The sequence below is a fragment of the Seriola lalandi genome, unplaced genomic scaffold, assembly GCF_002814215.2.
Source record: "Seriola lalandi dorsalis isolate HSWRI2012SDOR001 ecotype SW California unplaced genomic scaffold, Sedor1 jcf7180002054391, whole genome shotgun sequence".
NCBI lineage: Eukaryota > Metazoa > Chordata > Actinopteri > Carangiformes > Carangidae > Seriola > Seriola lalandi.
The window spans coordinates 402405-419598 of record NW_019524944.1 but is presented as its reverse complement, the minus strand read 5'-3'; the positions used below and the strand labels follow the sequence as shown (position 1 = coordinate 419598).

The 17194-nt window shown below is 40.2% G+C and overlaps 3 protein-coding genes across 6 annotated transcripts; 1 reads left to right on the top strand and 2 right to left on the bottom strand.

Annotated features, from left to right (window-relative positions):
• Positions 1-280: 280 nt before the first annotated feature.
• LOC111657286 (ubiquitin domain-containing protein 1-like) lies at positions 281-7600 on the bottom strand. 2 transcript variants are annotated; one of them, XM_023409392.2, is made up of 5 exons: positions 7296-7600; positions 6732-6818; positions 2117-2344; positions 1400-1585; positions 281-1190 (listed from the first exon to the last, which is right to left on the bottom strand). In XM_023409392.2, exons 1-5 carry the CDS (start codon positions 7345-7347, stop codon positions 976-978), a joined length of 768 nt encoding a protein of 255 aa, XP_023265160.1. In that variant the 5' UTR covers positions 7348-7600; the 3' UTR covers positions 281-975. The 2 variants fall into 2 exon arrangements, with proteins under 2 accessions (XP_023265160.1, XP_023265162.1); XM_023409394.2 differs by lacking the exons at positions 6732-6818; positions 7296-7600 and adding an exon at positions 5160-5868.
• Positions 7601-9383: 1783 nt separating this feature from the next.
• zdhhc16a (zDHHC palmitoyltransferase 16a) lies at positions 9384-13744 on the bottom strand. Of its 3 annotated transcripts, none has more exons than XM_023409396.2 (11): positions 13589-13744; positions 12413-12670; positions 12125-12319; positions 11929-12017; positions 11563-11591; positions 11336-11469; positions 11048-11131; positions 10869-10954; positions 10492-10615; positions 10245-10315; positions 9384-10121 (listed from the first exon to the last, which is right to left on the bottom strand). In XM_023409396.2, exons 2-11 carry the CDS (start codon positions 12644-12646, stop codon positions 10019-10021), a joined length of 1149 nt encoding a protein of 382 aa, XP_023265164.1. In that variant the 5' UTR covers positions 12647-12670; positions 13589-13744; the 3' UTR covers positions 9384-10018. The 3 variants fall into 3 exon arrangements, with proteins under 3 accessions (XP_023265164.1, XP_023265163.1, XP_023265165.1); XM_023409395.2 differs by lacking the exon at positions 13589-13744 and adding an exon at positions 12992-13524; XM_023409397.2 differs by lacking the exons at positions 11048-11131; positions 13589-13744 and adding an exon at positions 12992-13519.
• An 86-nt stretch (positions 13745-13830) lies between these two features.
• Positions 13831-16913, top strand: mettl18 (methyltransferase 18, RPL3 N3-histidine). The gene is made up of 2 exons (XM_023409401.2): positions 13831-14203; positions 15728-16913. Exons 1-2 carry the CDS (start codon positions 14099-14101, stop codon positions 16691-16693), a joined length of 1071 nt encoding a protein of 356 aa, XP_023265169.1. The 5' UTR covers positions 13831-14098; the 3' UTR covers positions 16694-16913.
• The last annotated feature ends 281 nt before the right edge of the window (positions 16914-17194 follow it).

Below are 17194 nucleotides of genomic sequence, written 5' to 3'. Positions count from 1 at the left end.
AACAGATCAATTTCTGCTTGTGGCACCTCATTGCAGGTCATGGCCATAATGAGATAATGAGCAGCGAGTAGTTTGACAGAAGTTTTCCAGCTTAGGTTGCTTCATTTGAAGGATTCTTAGACAGAGATGTTAGATGCCAGTTTTTCATGAGAAAAAAAATTACAAACTAAGAAAAGTAAGAAAGCATAGAGTTTTACTTAACAGATATTCTTTCCTATCCCTAACTGGAAACATTTATATAGAGACTTGGTACCTTAGAATCAGAAAAGCAGACACTGACTTTAACTTTACAATATTTATTGATAAGTTATTGAAGTACAGTGGAGCATCATATTGTACATAAAACTACAGTATTTTGTTTGGGGTGATGAAATAAAAAAAATATATATATTATTACCTTTTAGAAATGGGCCTTCATTACATTGTTCTTTCATTATGAACAAACAATTGTGGATTGAAAATGTAGTGTGCACATAGTCACATGACCAAACAACATATGGAAACTGATATTTACATTTTTCTTTTTCTCTGGAGTTTTTTGCCTACTTCTCAAATCGCATGACAGAAATATTGAAAGGAAAAAAAAAGATAGAGAATGCATTTCCCTCATGTGGATCCCCAGGTGAACCATATTCAGTTTATCGATAAGCACGAGTACAAACACACATGACAAGGAGGGGAACCCATGTAAACAACAGAGCTGTGAGTTGACAGACAGACACTGGGATGTGCATCTTAGGACTCTACTTTTAGTCTAAAGTGTTTCAGTGCTTTTCAATATTCTTACTTCATTTGGAAAAAGGAAAAATACAAAAAGGAGCAATATAAAAGCAATAATTTCTTATATAAAAATGTACACAAAATTCCACTGCATTACCAACTGGAAAACGGTTTCAAGCCCTACTCCTATTCCTGCAGCCCTCTCCGGCACATCCTTCGTCTCTTCATCACTTCATAGCACATCTCTCTCACTCCTCAGTTAGTTATGACTGAGGGGTTCACATTGACGATCACTTGGACGACAAAGTCCTTCTGGATCTTGGTGTCTTGCAGACGAGTCTTGTCAGTCAGGAGCTTCCCAGAAAAGAACCACCTCTGGCGAATCACGTCGATGTCTTCCTGTTCCTCCAATTGTTTCTTTAGCTCAGCAATGGAATCGGCCATGCTGGCAGTCAGACGCACATCCTTTCCTAAGAAAACCAGAAGGCATAAATAGAGTTGACGCAGATTTCTGAACAAGCTGTGAGACACTGAAAAGCTATCAATTATAAATTAGTCTCCAGTCTAGATGAGACAAGATGCAATGATATTTCACATGCAAGGGTCAAACTGCATAACACGTAGTTCTTTAAATTTAAATGCCATTTCATATGTTATGGTCATACTGGGTGTTTGTTACCTGTTGATAATCGCACCCGCAGCTGGAACTCTTGTCTGCATGGAGGAGGTTGAGCCTGTTTTTGTGTGGATTCAGAGACTTTGCTCTCAGTGGACGTTTCAGTGATGAGGTTGACAGGCGGGGCTAAAGTGTATGCCGGGAGCTGGTAGCGGTTTCCCAGTTCGTCATAACTCTCTGTCAGAGAGCCTGCGGAGGGAGGAATGACCTACATTAGCAACCAGTTTCCAAAAGTGTTTCTATCAATGACAGCAACTAACTTCATCCCCGTTACATAAGCTCTTTCTCCACGCCGATCCATTGTCTAAATGGGGAAGTATGAGGCCATCACATTTACATTATGTTTACATCCCATTTACATCCTTGAAGCAGTAAAACACTTAAAATCAAAAACACTCCTGTGACTCAGTACATAAATGTGCGTGAACAGAGTGCTATTTCCACCTAACTATGTCATAGCTTTGTGTGCACCAATCCATTCACAGCGGTCACGCAGCACTGCGACTATTATGTAACTATTACAGCAGTAATCTCTGAACAACTGATGCATGGGATTCTGCAAACTGTCCTTTGACATTTGGGGAATTATTACAGTGAGTTATGCATTTGTGCTGGAAGTTCCAGGACATTTACAGCTTACAATTGATAGCTGGATGAAGCACATTTCCATATCTGAGTGTGTGTGTGTGTGTGTTCATGTGCCTGTGGGTGGTTTCATACCATGTGGCAGAGTAATGCAGGCTCCATCCACTATAGCCTGTGCTAGCTCCAGGTCATTGCACTCTGCAGCCAGGGCTGCTGCTCTGAGTGCGTCCCAGATCTCTTTCCGTCCATCAAAGGCTGGAGCCGTATCCCAAAACTCATCTCTCTTACTCCTCAGCTGGCCCTCCGTCATCGGGTATTCACTCTTCCATTTTGGACGCTCCTTCTTGAGGGGCTCATTACGTCCTTGAAAAAAAGAAGGGAAAAAAAAAAGACAGCAGTGTTCAATCTGATCTAAAAGGCTGATCTAAGAACGGATGTAAAGACTGTAAGCCACTGTATTCAGGAATATGCGCTTTATGCACAGCAACTTTTACTTTTCAAAATGTGCCACATTTGCAGTAACTTTTTGCAGCTAGTTTATCCTAATGGCATAATGGCCGCAGCTAAAACAGCTAAAAGGGATTATAGGTCAGTAAAACCAGGTATCTGGTATCTGGTGAAGCTCTGGGAAACCTGCTTTGTTTGTAGGTGGTTGATGGGTTGGTTCAGGTCAAAACTGCTGTAAAAATGACTGAGCTCTTTTCCACTTAGCAAGCATTAGAGCAAGTAATATGTAAATATTTGATTCAGATGTCTTAATAATATATAAACTTAAGCAGAGTCGTGTAAAGATGATGGAGCATCATCGAATGTACACCAACTCAATTGTTTTATGAACATGCTAGCTGTCAGTAAATACCAGTGAGGCTCATCTTAAGTCTCACATACTGAAGTCTTTGGTAAAAATAATGCTTGAAAACGAACACGTACACCCCCTTGCATCTGTGATATTCAACACTTATTCATTTGGTACATGGGCTAAGTAAAGCCAATTAGGACTGTGCACGCAGCTGCGCCAACAGCACATAAACCCAAGTCATTTCATACACGTACTGCAGGTGTTTCCATGCTGGCATCTACTTTATACCCACTGTACCAACATAACCAAGAAAGTCAATTTGATTCACAGAGGGAGGAAAATCAAAGTGATTATTTATAGTGCTGTGGATTACTGCAGTGGCTAGTAACGCATACATCTTCACTGACATGCACACACACAAGCACACACACACACACAAGCACACAGCAGTGGATTATGGGCAGTAATCAGGTTCCACATAACAGGATTTATCTGCCCCTGTCCCATAAGGCATTGGTTGGAGAGATGAGCACCCTTTGGCCAATGAAAGGCAGCAAAAACACACACACGTCTACCACAGTGAGCACACAAAAATACAAACAGGAATCCACAGCACGTCAATTATTACGTCATCGCATTTTCAAACTGTAGCATTTCTGCAAACAATGGCCTTCCTTCTGTCAAACTCAGTATATATTTTTATCTGATTTCTATCTGATGGATATTTCATTGAAACAATATCACACAGTTGCTGCTACTGACTTGGGTATTAGGTGCCATTCCCGTCACACAATATACAGATATTTACATGATTTTTTTATACCACTGACAGTGCAGGCCACCATGTAATGTTAAATGTGAAGTATATTTTACACAATTTACACTTTTTCTAATTTAAATTGAATGCATTTGTAATGAAAGACTTAGTTTTAATATCAAATCTACATTTGCACAATCCCAAAGCCATAATTACAATATAGCAGAAATCTGGAGACAGTAACTGCTTAAAAAAATTAGACTCTATATTCCTTTGATCTAGCTGCTGTAACATTATTATGCTAATGAACAGTCTATTCGTTTTACTTCTCTTGCACAGACATGGGTCTTTAGAGTTCATGTCTGTTTTTTGTTATTGTGGAAAAAGGATCTGCAAGGTTGGAAAGGAATGCATTAAGATGCCAGACAAACAAATGCAAATGTTATGGTTGTCTGGAATCCTAACGAGCAACCTGACTGACAGGAGACAGCAAGGTATGCTGAAATAATTCCAAGCTGCACAGATCTGTTGTGATGACAAATCAATTCAAGAAATATCCTTGCAACAGCTACAGATTTTTAAAAAAAAATTAAAAAATATCACACTTCGGTATTCTTAAAGGACAAAACCTGTTCTCAAGAAAGTGTTAGGTTGAGGGATGGTTGATGGTTGATTTTAAGGGAGGAGGTTTTAAAGAATGAACATGTGCCACGGCTCAACATAAAACACATCTTTGCCCCAGGTACATATTGTGACATAATGCCTTATACAAACAATGTTCATCTGCCTCCTTGCTGTTGTAAGTCAGTGAGCCAGACTGTTTGTGTACAGTGGAGTGTGAGCGTAAAGAGAGATCAACTCCGGTGTGACCTCAGCTGTAAGCCCAGGTACCTGGAATATAAGCTTAGCAATTTCAATTGAAGTCAGTGGATCGAGTTTTTTCCCTAGTGCTTAAGCACTATTAGTGAATGGAAGACCTACCTACTACACCTCTACCACTAAAGGAACTGAATGAATTCAAGTCATGTAAATGAAAGTGATGGTTTTGGACTGTTATTAATTCTGCACCACTTCTATTTAAAAAGCTAGCACAAGTAGTTGTTGTTGTGATAGTTCAGTGTTCTGCACTGTCTTCTAACCATAATACTGGAAAACTCAGAAATAAAAAAAACATCTAATCATGCGAGCAGTTCATCCAATATTATTAGCTTTGCAACCCTAAAAACAACATATAAACTTATTGTAAAAACTTAATTTATAAAAATAATTCATTAAAATGATGCCAGTCTCTATGAAAGTATACATTTCAGTAAGAGGTAGCACTGTGGAAATAGTTCATTTTAATGGTTGTTTTCTTGTATTTTTAGCCATTTTTCCTTCTTGTTGCTTCATTTTATTTGTTATGGTATTTCATGTAGAGCTATTAATAAACAGTGATACATACATCCATGAGAAAACCTATCAACGTAAGTACAACAAACAACATCATCAACAGTACAATCTTGAACTCTACACAAAACCTTCTGAGGCAAGTTATGGCACAACAAAGTGAGCTGCACACGAACACGAAAACAGAAAACATGAAAGCATTTCTTCCACCCCAGACAAAAATCTATACTTACTTTTCAGCAAAATCCTGAAGGGTGTGTTTGGAGCGTGATAGTAGTTGTATTCCCTAGAGTTTGGCACTCCCATAGCTGTTCTTCCTCTGAGGTTTGATGTGAGTCAAACTACTTCACATCAAAAGTCCTCAATAATGAGCTACAGAGACCGACCCTGAGGAAGAAGCTAGCCTCTGCTGCGTCCAACCAGTCTGCCGCAACACGCTGCACAATTGACGAGACAGCCTGGTATGTGTAGGCTCAGATTCAGAGCTCCGTTAACCGTCGTGACACTTCCCCAGTTGCTTAAAAATGACCACACTCCCTCCACTTATATCCCTTCTAATAACAAACACTCCAAAAGCCAAAAATACAATAGGATCAGTTCATGGAAAGAGGTGCAATATATGGGGAGAGTAAGTTGAGTGTCCTAGCCAGAAGACTTTGCTCAAGAGGCCTAATCCTATCAGCTCTATTTAGAGACAGGATAGAAATACCCAAAGGCAACATGCTAAACCTATTAACAGACAATAAACCCTTGTCAGACTATTACAGTCTGTGTGAAGGAGAAACTACTGTACTTCTGTGAACTGCCCCCCCAACAGGTGATTGTTTTCCTGTTATTTAAACAAGTACATGCAAACATGTCTTTCAGATGCTGCGTCCCCACAACTATTTCAGTTCATTAAAGAGCTCTTGTGTCTAAGTAGAAAGTCTGAGACAATGGATATGGTCTGAGAAGTCATGTCTGTCTTGCAGGTATATTATCTATTTCTGCACGTAAATATATTTTGCAGCAGGTCGGCATAAGGTCAATCATGCACCAAGTGGGTCAAACTCTGATATGAAAACTCTCTGTGCCGGCCCCTGCTGCTGCTACTGCTGCTGCTGCTGCTGCTGCTTGTGCTGCTCAATACATAATGCATGACAATCCAACGGAGCCCACAGCCGCTCTTTCACAGGCAATGGACTGAACAGTGTTTATATAAAACATTGCCCTCATCAGCGCAGGTCCTCAGCACAGATTAGACACATGACTAAGCCATGGTGCCTGAAACATTTAACACCTGAGACAGTAAGCTTTCAGAGCGAGACAGACGTCCATGCAGCAGGGGCGTAGATCGGAATCACCCTGCATTTCATCATGAATGCTTGAATTGTTGCGATTGCATCTAATAGCCCACCTGTCTGATGCTATAAGTACTGTATGCCCCCTTTGCACTCTCCTGTACAAGGTGTAAGTAGCTAGTTCCGACAGTGCATCCTGATATCATTATTGTTCGTCTGATGTGCACAGGATGTGTGCTGTGTACCACCTGCATTTTAATGCATCAACACAGAAGCAATTTCCCCTCTAACAAAATAATCATTTAATGTAACAGTGCCAGGCCTGCAAGGCTATTAGTAAGCTCTCTCTCAAACTGTAATATCACTCTCTGCAAAAATACATGTATAGAAACTGTCTCATTCCCACTTTCTTAATTTGAGGACATCATCTCCCAAGCGTGAAGCAGTTCTCTCAGTGCATTCACTAAAATATATGGTTATCTTAACAGCTGAGAGGCTGTAATCTGGAGTGTTTCACATTCTCACCTCCACGTTTTTTGCTTCTTGTCGAGCTTCGGGCACTCCCTTGTCCATCCGTCCTACTCCTCCCCACACAGCCTCCCATCACTGTCCCTACATTCCACACCAAGGAGAAAAAGCATCAGTCCGTCTGTATCATATTTGCCATACAGTCGAATACAAATGCTTCTTAATGCATATGTGGTAATGAGGATGAACAAACAGTTAATGATGATGTCAAATTAAGAGCCTCGTATGAAAAGCATCATCAGGGCATGATGACAGCTCAGCAGTCCTTGTTCCTGTGAGGTCAGACCAGCCGCGATGTTTATGTCACGTGTACTGCCAGCTGACGGAGACACGCGCCTGAACCTCATGCCACCCTTGCTCTGATTTTTCATTAACATATATTTATTTTAACATGTGTTCATGCAGCATTACAATTTATGTTATGTGTAATTTAAAAGGTGTATTTCCGATGTGATTTGATTGATTTGCAGTCTTATCAGTCACGGGACTTTTGATATTTCAGTATTTAAATTTTTTTTTTTTTTTTTTTTTTTTTTTTTTAAAGTGATTCATTTTGCCTACCGGAAATCCAGTCTGCTAAATTATGCATCCGTCTGCAGTTTGCTTGCCACATCCGAACTTGCTTCCAAGTGAAGTTATCACTGGATCCTGACGCGACGATGAGCAGAAGGTGCGAGTCAGCAGGTTGACGGACACAAACTGGGAGCAGTCTGTCCGTACAGGACTCGCGGGCTCTGCAGAGCCTCCAGGAAATCTCAGCAGCTTCTCCAAATTAAAAGAAAAATTGAAATCAATGTCCCTATTCCCCCCGAATCATAATGAATGAAGCTCACCAGCACAATCCGTTTCCACTGAGCTAGAACTAAATCCTTGTCAGTCTGCACGCATGCGCATCTTAGACCAATTATCTATCTTTCGTCACTTTCACCAGAATAAGAGCGGAAGCTGTTACTCCTTCACAATAATAGTACCGACTGTAATTAACCATTCAGTTTGCAAACAAGCAGAATATTAAAATAGGATCACTGAAAACATCAGTATTTACGATAAACATGTTTTTCAAAAATGTAAAATCAATGTTAGGAGTTACTGCGCAATATTCCTTTTGTATTCTTTAACGAGGGTTTTGGTTTGAAGTGTAAGGCGGAAGTTGTTGGTTTTTTTTTTTTTTTTTGTTGATGTTATGGTCAATTGACATTTCTCCAGAGCCAAAGAAGGCTACATCTTATCATGATCTTATCCCTTTTCATAAAATCTCGCATTTGCAATAAAACACACACCTGAACTTTTATATACCTTAGAAATTAAGAAATCGGATTTTGCTGGTGTTCCTCAAAAATCAAATATCGAGCAAAAAGTTTGACTTCTTTAAAGTCATTACCTATTTGGAATAAACCTGTGTGGAACCAGCCTAATATACTGCAACCTACAAACATGTCAGTTCAATAACTTTACTATCTATCTAACTAGCAAGTTCAAATTTATACTGGATTATGTTTTATCTTTTTCTGGGCACAGGGTAATCCTGCCTGATTTAATCTTGGCACAAAAATTCGGTTAACTCTATATTGATTATCCATTGAAGGATAAGCAACATCATATATACATATATTATAGTGTATGCAAGTAAGGGTAAAAACAGAAACAGCTAACACTATAACTAAGCTCAGGTGCCTGATAAGGATGAGGGTTAGCCTTTGCCTTTGGAACAACTTCAGCCTTCCACAGAGCAAAGTCACATGTAAGCCCTGAAGAGAGCATGTGTGCTGGTGTGTGTGTGTGTGTGTGTGTGTGTGTGTGCGTGTGTGTGCGTGTGTGTGCGTGTGTGTGTGTGTGGAAAATACTTCATTATTCCTCAAGCATCCTAATGGGTTAATGTAAGAAAAATGTACTTGGAATAAATAAAAATGAGATGAAAGGTCATGAAAGCACACCTTCACGAAAACAGTGAATTTGTTCAAGAGTGTGTATAAAGGAGTGTTACCATCTTGGAATAAGAGCACATAATGAAGTTATGGACACACTTGCACCACACTGAGGTATAATCAATTATCCTAAGCCATTTCTGACCAAACTTGACATGTCAAACACTGACATCTGCTGGAAGATTGAATATTGACAGGTGTGTGTGTATGTGTGTACTCCGTGTCAGATAGAATGGGCGGGTGTGATGACCAGGGTGAGAGGGTTGGAATCAGACTGAAATCTGTTATCATCCTTTAATCTCTTCTCTCTTTATATGACAACCTTTCTTTTACATTTTCCTCTGAACTGACAATATCAGCACCCCCTCTCTAACTGCCAGCTTATCAAATATTTATCCCATTCCTTTCTACAACATACCTTACACATCATTTCATGCCAGCCAGATTTTGCTCAAACGCCCAATATGTCATTCAGAATGTAACCTTTCATACGAATCTCAATTTACGCTCCTCTACTAGTAGCATGTCTCTGGGTCTGTCTGTGTAAGTAACATTGTGACATAACACAGGAGATGGAGCAAAAAACCTAATCCAGATGTGTAGGCATTGATGCCTACTCCAGAGTGAAAATGTTTCCTTTTAAGTTTGCTGTACAAAAATGAAATCTGTGTATGTGTAATAATAATGTGCGTCTTTAGTTATAAGTAAATACTGACAGCGTAAATTTAAACAAAGCAAGTTAAAAAGATTTATTAACTTAACAGGTACAAAATACAGATAAATAACACATTTTCATGATAACGCAGTGTTCCTTGAAAGTTCTAATTAAATGATAATATTGGACTGGAAAGTGCAAATGGTATACCAAGTATGGAGGTGGAGGTGTTGAGATGAAACATTTTGTCCAAAAACTTTTTGGCTTCTTTTTATTTTAGTTTTAGTTTTTTAGACAAATGTCAGCTTGGGCAGAACAAGCAGAGATTGTCTGTTTCAAAAAAGAAAAGATTATTTTACAGGTACTTTAGTCCAATGATATGTCAGTCAGTACTTGAGGCTTGTAAAAATATCAAACCCATCGATAGCACAATGTTCATAGTCAAGGAAAACCAGTTTGTTAGTAAAACCCAGTAGAGAACAACTCATCCATGACACACTGCCTCTTCACTGCTGAAAAATGTAGACCATCAACCACGAGCAATGCCACAGCAAGTTTTTGAGGTATTGGAGGTTGACACGACCCCAGTTGTATGGAGCTACCACGCAGGGATCCTTTAAGCCAACCAGATCAAATGACCAGAGGAGGTCGGACACAGAGAAGACTGCCGAAAGCAGGCTACAAGGATGCCTATGTAGACTCTGTCATACAGGTATCAAGTCCTTTTTAACCGGGAAGATGTCCCACGTCAACCCATCACCATACGGGGTATGTCCAGAGGGAAGGAGAACACGCGTCACCCAGTGACTAAGGACAAAAGATAGAGCAACAAAGATCAATGGAGGTGACAAGAAGTAAAAGGTTGTACTGGTCATAGATGATGCATGGCAACCTTAACAGAAAATCTCTACAAACATCAGAGACACACACCTTCTCTTCTCCACACCAAGGAAGATCTTCCAATTATTCAGCCTGCCATAGTTGAAAGGGTTTCTGTATACCTGCCAGAGCAGTGAAAGAATAGGACAAGAGGTCATTAAAAACTCATTATAGGTTTCTACCATTCAAACCAAAAGGAACACATTTCCTTTCATTGAGGGTTTGTGACTCATCATAAAGAATACCACGCAACTTATCACAACCTGAATTATTTTAACATGTAATTATCTATGCTCACCTTTCCCCATTTTGCCATTCGCTCTGTTTCTTTGCCATTAATGTGTCTTTCTATGCTGGTCTCTCCTCTGGATATGAGAACCGCATGCCAAATGGTCAGTGCTCCCAGTGCCACTCCCACTGTGCTGAGAGAAGAGAACACACTTCATTTGATCTGCTGCCAAGGCAATAAAAGACAACAACCGTGCCCCAGTTCTACATGACATACTGACGGTTAACAGTATGTGATTTACAGGAGTTGTAGGAAGAGTATGAAAGAAATCAATATACTTTAATGTTTTGTACTAACAGGAAGTGATAAAAGTCTTATCAAACAAATTGCAAACTTGATTTTATTTCTTATAAATGGCAAGGGACAACATGAAATGCATATTTTACCTGGTAAGCACCCACATGTAGATGATACTCTTATTAATCATCTTATCCTTAAACGTGTATGGTGGTGCAGATGTCTGATAGTTGGTCTTGACAAAAATAAAAAGAGCAAATATTACAAAACTAATCGATAAACAAGATACGATTAATGATGCTATTCTGTGAGAATTTTGAGACTATACCTGGCCAGGGGGGAGAAGCCCTATAAGAAGTGCCATCCCTGTTACCGGTACCCCTGGCTTGTCCATATCCAAATGCTTAAAGCGCTAATGGAACAGCCCGAATACACAAACCCGAGTGTTAAAGACAGAAACAAGCCAGTGTCAGTAAGGAACAGTTAAGCCCCTCAGAGAAGGACAGCAGACATGGAGGAAAAGTAACAGACAACCTAACAAGCCTTAGAAGGGCAGATCACCAAGCAGGCCTACAGACAACTGCAGTCCAGTGTGGTGTGAGTCTGAGCATCTCACCTCAATAGCATTGTATGCATCTAGGAACAGGTTTCTGCCACTGATGCTACAGTAGACACAGCCCAAGGTCATGAAGAGACAGAAGGAGAAGAAGTAACGGTGGTTAAAATGGCCCACGCAGTTATTCAACCACGCTGAGATGCAGTCATTAAGGTAAACCACCATGTCTTCATAGTCACATTATATGATTTCTGATACTACAAAAATAATGTTAGCACAAAGGATACGACAATGATGGTCCATCTTCAGAATGCACCTGGGAAAGAAGAAGAGAATATTCAGTCTGATGCTTATATAGACAATGCTGCAAAGATTTACCTTACTTAACACAAGGCTATCATACGCTAAATGTATGTGGAGCCCACCACCCGAGGGTTCTGGTGGTAGGCCTGGTTCTCGAGCCAGGCCTACTGTAAGTCCATTATTCCACTAAGCAATTGATAGGAACTTTTTTTTCCAACAATTTCCCTTTGGTGGTCAAAAAAATATATAAATGGTCCAAATGAGGTAGCTAGCAAAACAATGTGATACTCCACAGATAAACCACTTAACTAAAGAAATAACAGAACAGAACAAAAATGACACTGACTCACCTGTTACAGATGCCACAGTGGTGTGTTCTTGCTGGTTTGGCCATGATGCATTTTTTGCAGACTGACACAAAAGGAGTGTCATTTTTTTCCTGTTTGGATGAAGACATTTTTGTTGCATTACTAAATGTAAGTTTTATTCGAGCCCAGATTAGTCATGTCATTTGTATACTGCACTGCAGAAAAGTGGATGTCTTACTGTCGGGGGATACCCAGGGGAGGTTTTGGCGGCTTTGTAGTAATGGAAAGCGATCATGATGAGGTTCCAGTGTCCATAACATACATGCCAAGCAATCCATGCAGGGGAGTAAGTGTTGAGGACCAGAGGCAGTAGGACCACGTAGGCTATCACCACGATGGAGCTGGTCAGTATCACCACCAGACAAACGAACACCTTCCAGACAAAGACATTCAATAGAGCTTTATTCAGAGAAAAACATAAAAACACCCTGTAACTAATTAAATGAGCAAACAAACACACACTCACCGTGCCAAACCAGCGGGTGACATAGTCCACAGTCCAAAACACTGGTTCAAAGACTGAGTCGAAAACCACATCTGAGTCAGTGAGGGAGTTAAAGTAAAGTGATTGCAACAGCAGTCTCATGTAACACCATGTTTCCCTAATCCACAGAGGCAGCCTGTTCCTCCCTCTCCTGATACATGACCGTGACCGCACACAGCGCAGCAGGTGGAGCATAGAGCTGGGACAACACCGCATCCTGCATCTGTGACATGTACACACCTGCAAAGAAAATAAGCAATCAACTGTAGACTCTCACAGTCTCACAGTTAACAATTATCACATAATCTGCTAATTATTTTCTCAATGAATCAATTATTGGGTCAATAAAATATACAACAGTAAATATGACCATTTCAATTCCGTCAAGCCAAAGGTAAAGATATTCAGTTTATTATCACTTCAGTCACAGAAAGGCAGCACATCAATATAAATGGTTGGCTGTAAACAGACAGCATTAGGCATTTTAGCTTGAAAAACAACTTTCAATTCACTAATCCTCCTTCCTTTCAGCTGTAATCCAGTGTATTATATTAAACTTACCATATGCTGTATTTGAGAGCCCGTCAATTTGTTTTTTTTTTTTGCCTGTTAAGTTGATTATACAACTCCTGTCTGTGCCAGTTGGCACTTAAACTTTATCAGGTACAGAAGCCAGAGCATTTGTAGGTGTATCAACTAGAAATACAGGAGAGTGTAGAAAATGGGCTGGCTCATAGGTTTATGGCATATGCTTAAAGTCTAGATAGAGACAACAATCTTGCTTTGCTGCATTCCAGACAGGGTGGAGCCTGGGTGGAGGTTTTAGTTAGCAGCTACCTCAGGTTAGAGGGGCAGTGGTCAGGAGTGGAGTTGACTTTTGTGAGCAGCATCATTCAGCTTCACTTTATCAGGCATTGATAGGTTATTCACAGACCAGTACAGGACATTTAGCTATAGGTGTCGCCTCACGAAAGACCTAACAATTTAATTGTGCATAAAACACAGTGCTTTGAATAGTCTCACAGAATCCTAACGCTTCCAAATCCCTTTTGTTTGGATGTCATACAGTGTTTTCCTACTCAAACATCCGACGCTGTAGGCTGCGGTTCATATTCTGATATATAATAACATTTCAGATTTATGTTAGGGAATACTCACTGTTCTATAAAAGCAAAAACACTGCCGGGAGCGACCCTCCCGTCGACATTTTCAAAAGGAAGGCAAAAACGGGATTATTGCCACATATTAGCGTAGAACAGCAGGATCTGGGATCTTCTGTGACAGTTAACAGATCTGAATCCTGATCCGGAATTAGTGCGCATGCGCCAGAGGAGCGGCGAAAGGCACCATGGGAATCAGAGTCAGGAATCAATTTGAACGTTTCAGATATGGATGGTTTACACTCATGTGCCCATGTATGAGGTGTAATAAGTCTCTAAACTTAATCTCACTTTAACGGATTTGTACCAGTTACTTAAATTATTTAACAGAAATATAACAACCTGGGAATATGCGGCTATGGTTCTCGGAATTGTGGGATTTGTAGTTCTTAGACGCTCCTGCTAAGCTACACTTGCACGCCAGTATGCTTGCCATGTGGAACCTGTAGTAAACGGTGATACCAACTTTCCAACTTCAACCTAACCGTGTGCGGTGTTGTTAGTCACCATGTCATTTTGTTTTAACTTCGACGTCCCAGCACAAACAATAAAACCGGACGACGTGGATGGAAATGGGCTAAAAAACGTAAAGAAAGACTATGCTGCTACATCTGTGAGTAACGTCCGTTCACCTATAATCTAGTTAAAGTTAAATTATCCAAAGGACTCAGAGCTGTCAGTTTCCTCAGACCTGGGACTTCTGCAAACATGCATCTATTATTAAATGAAAGTATGTGCGTTTGCAGTGGCGTGTATAACTTTATGAGGCGGGGACTGTGAGGGGAAGAACAGGCCCCTTGGTAAGGCTTTAAAGGCTAAGACCTGACTTTTAATTTAGTAATAGCTTTATTATTGAAGGAACAACAACACTGCATTCTTATGTATTACAATGCAAAAGTAAGCTAAGGATAGCAGAAACACAAAAAGAGCAAAATAATAAGATTATATGTAGATAATTGCATTTGGAAATTGTGCATAAGGTTCCATTCAAGTGATTTTTAACCCTGTCTATAAACTAGATTACATAAAAAATCAAATTAAAAAAGAATAGAGATGACAGAAAAACAACAACAACAACAACAACAATCTGGTCAACTGATAGAGGACTTGATACAGTTTCTAGACTGGATGGTGTGTAAGTGAAAACACCCATTAAAAGAGAGAAAACTTATTCTTAAATTACATTATTAGCATTACATTACAAGCTTAGGAAACGTCCTGGATTTTAATTTTATATGATTTAATGTGGTATTTGCCCAAAATAGATAATGTAACTTTTCAGATATATTTTGTTTGATATTTAATTTATTTTCCAGACTTGAGTTTAGAATTAATCAAAGGACAGGGTAGAAGTGATTTGTCTAATTATAAAATATAGACCTGTCTTTTGCTTCATTAGATGCAGGAAAAGTCAAAACATTTTGTGTTGCCTCTTGAATGGAGCACACAGGAAAACCAGAGTCACTCCTTCTCACTAACACACACATACACACACACACACACACACACACACACACACACACACACAGACACACTCTCTATTCATATATGCATAGTTCCATTGTGTGAGTAATTCCATCACAGTTAATCAACAATGAAAAGTCTTCAGCTAATTATGCTACTTCTTGAGTGTGTAGGTTGACAGACTCAACTCGGAGTGTTGACGTCACGAGAGCAGTGGCATGTCAATAAAGAGTCACTGTGGAAATCAAGTCCATACTGAGTTGTTATTGTTATGTCTCACCGCAAAGTTCAGTAGTTATCAAACCTCCAAAAACTTGTTTAACATTACCACTAGTTGTATTGGTTAGTAAGAATTAATAGTAAGTTAGGAAAGTATGTTAGTATTAGAAGTTACATGTTAAGTGACAGCTTTAATATTTTATTTTAATTGTTTTATTGAAATATGAACAGTGTTCATTTTTACATTTCTTAACTAAATTCCTATGAGGACCCAAAGGCACCATAATAATTTAAAACTGAAAAAATGCTGCCATGATACTTTCAATTTGAAACACGTGTCGTCTATGTAGCTCCTTTGTTACACAGTCATACATTCACGCAGAGCCCTCAGACACGTATGCAGCTGAGGGAAAACATTTGTTCCCTAACCATGCGCATGCTTTGTATTTTTCAGAAGCAGGATGATACCGAACCAGCTGAGCCACTAAAGGAGGCCAAAGAGCACCTTCCACCATCTGACCCACAGTTCCTCCTTATGGATGCTGTCTCTGAAACGGTTACCATTGGAGCTCTTCCCCCTCTCCACTTCCTCAATGAGACAGTTTTTGAGAAGACGGCCTCGGAAAGAGAGGACGTTGAGAAAATTCTCTCTCGCACTGCGGAGCAGAGATCTGATCTCATCTCTGGCGTGTACGAGGGAGGGCTGAAGGTGTGGGAGTGCACGTACGACCTTCTGGAGCTCATTGAGAAAGATGGAGAGACCTTTGGGGGGAAGGCAGTTTTAGATTTGGGCTGCGGTGCGGGGCTGTTGGGGATATTGGCTCTGAAGAGAGGAGCCAGAAACATCCACTTCCAAGATTATAACAGTACAGTTATTGAACAGCTCACGGTGCCAAATGTAATACTAAACTGCCAAGAGGATGATGACATAGAGAATGAAGATGACAAAGAAAGGAGGGGCAAGGGAAAAATACAAGAGGAAGATGGTTGTAAAAAGCAGTTGGAAGAGAAGCAAGAGGTAAAAGACGGCAGTCCATCTCCAAAGAAAAGAGCCGTGGACCTATCCCAGCATCCGTTACTAGCTAAGTGTCGTTTTTTCTCTGGTGACTGGAGCACATTTCCTGCTGTGGTTCAAAAGACGGGCCAACAACCCAAATATGATATAATACTCACCTCAGAGACGATCTACAACACGGCTTACTACCCCGCCCTCCATGATACCCTCCACAAACTGCTGGCACCAGATGGACTGGTCTACCTCGCCACCAAATCCCACTACTTTGGTGTCGGCGGCGGACTGCACCTGTTTGAGACTTTTGTGGAGCAGAGGGGTACTTTCTCTGTGGAGCACCTGTGGGATGGGGATGAAGGACTTCAGAGACATGTCGTAGTCCTACGTTTTAAAATGCCAAAGGACTGAGAGGGACTCTTGTGCTCAGGGATTTTATTTCATGAAAATAAAAATGATCCGGTTTGTGTTTTAGTCTTCTATATGAAGCCTGGATCGGCTCCAGCCCCCCATGATCTTCAAAGGATAAGCAGTGTAGCTAATGGACAGATGGATATATGAAACTTGTATAATGTATGTTAATGCAACAGTGACAAAACAAGGAATAGCTGTAATAAAAAATGCTGTCTCATCTCCTATGTGCTCTTTGGTCACCTAAACCTTCTCTCACTTCCTATATAGTAATTTGAATATGTCTGCCAGTAACTGAAGTGCAGTTGAAAGTGGCTGTTACAGGTCTTTAGATGCATGGTGAGGAAAGAAAGGAAATGGGCTCAGTGACCTTTGCGAATGATTTCCCCAGTGTTCAAACAGCAGCATGAAAGCCAGGCTTGTTTCTGAAGTTCGGCGCAAAATGTCAATTGCAACTTATCCCACCAGCCCAAGGATGTAGTTTGAAAGTGGATTCTAGAG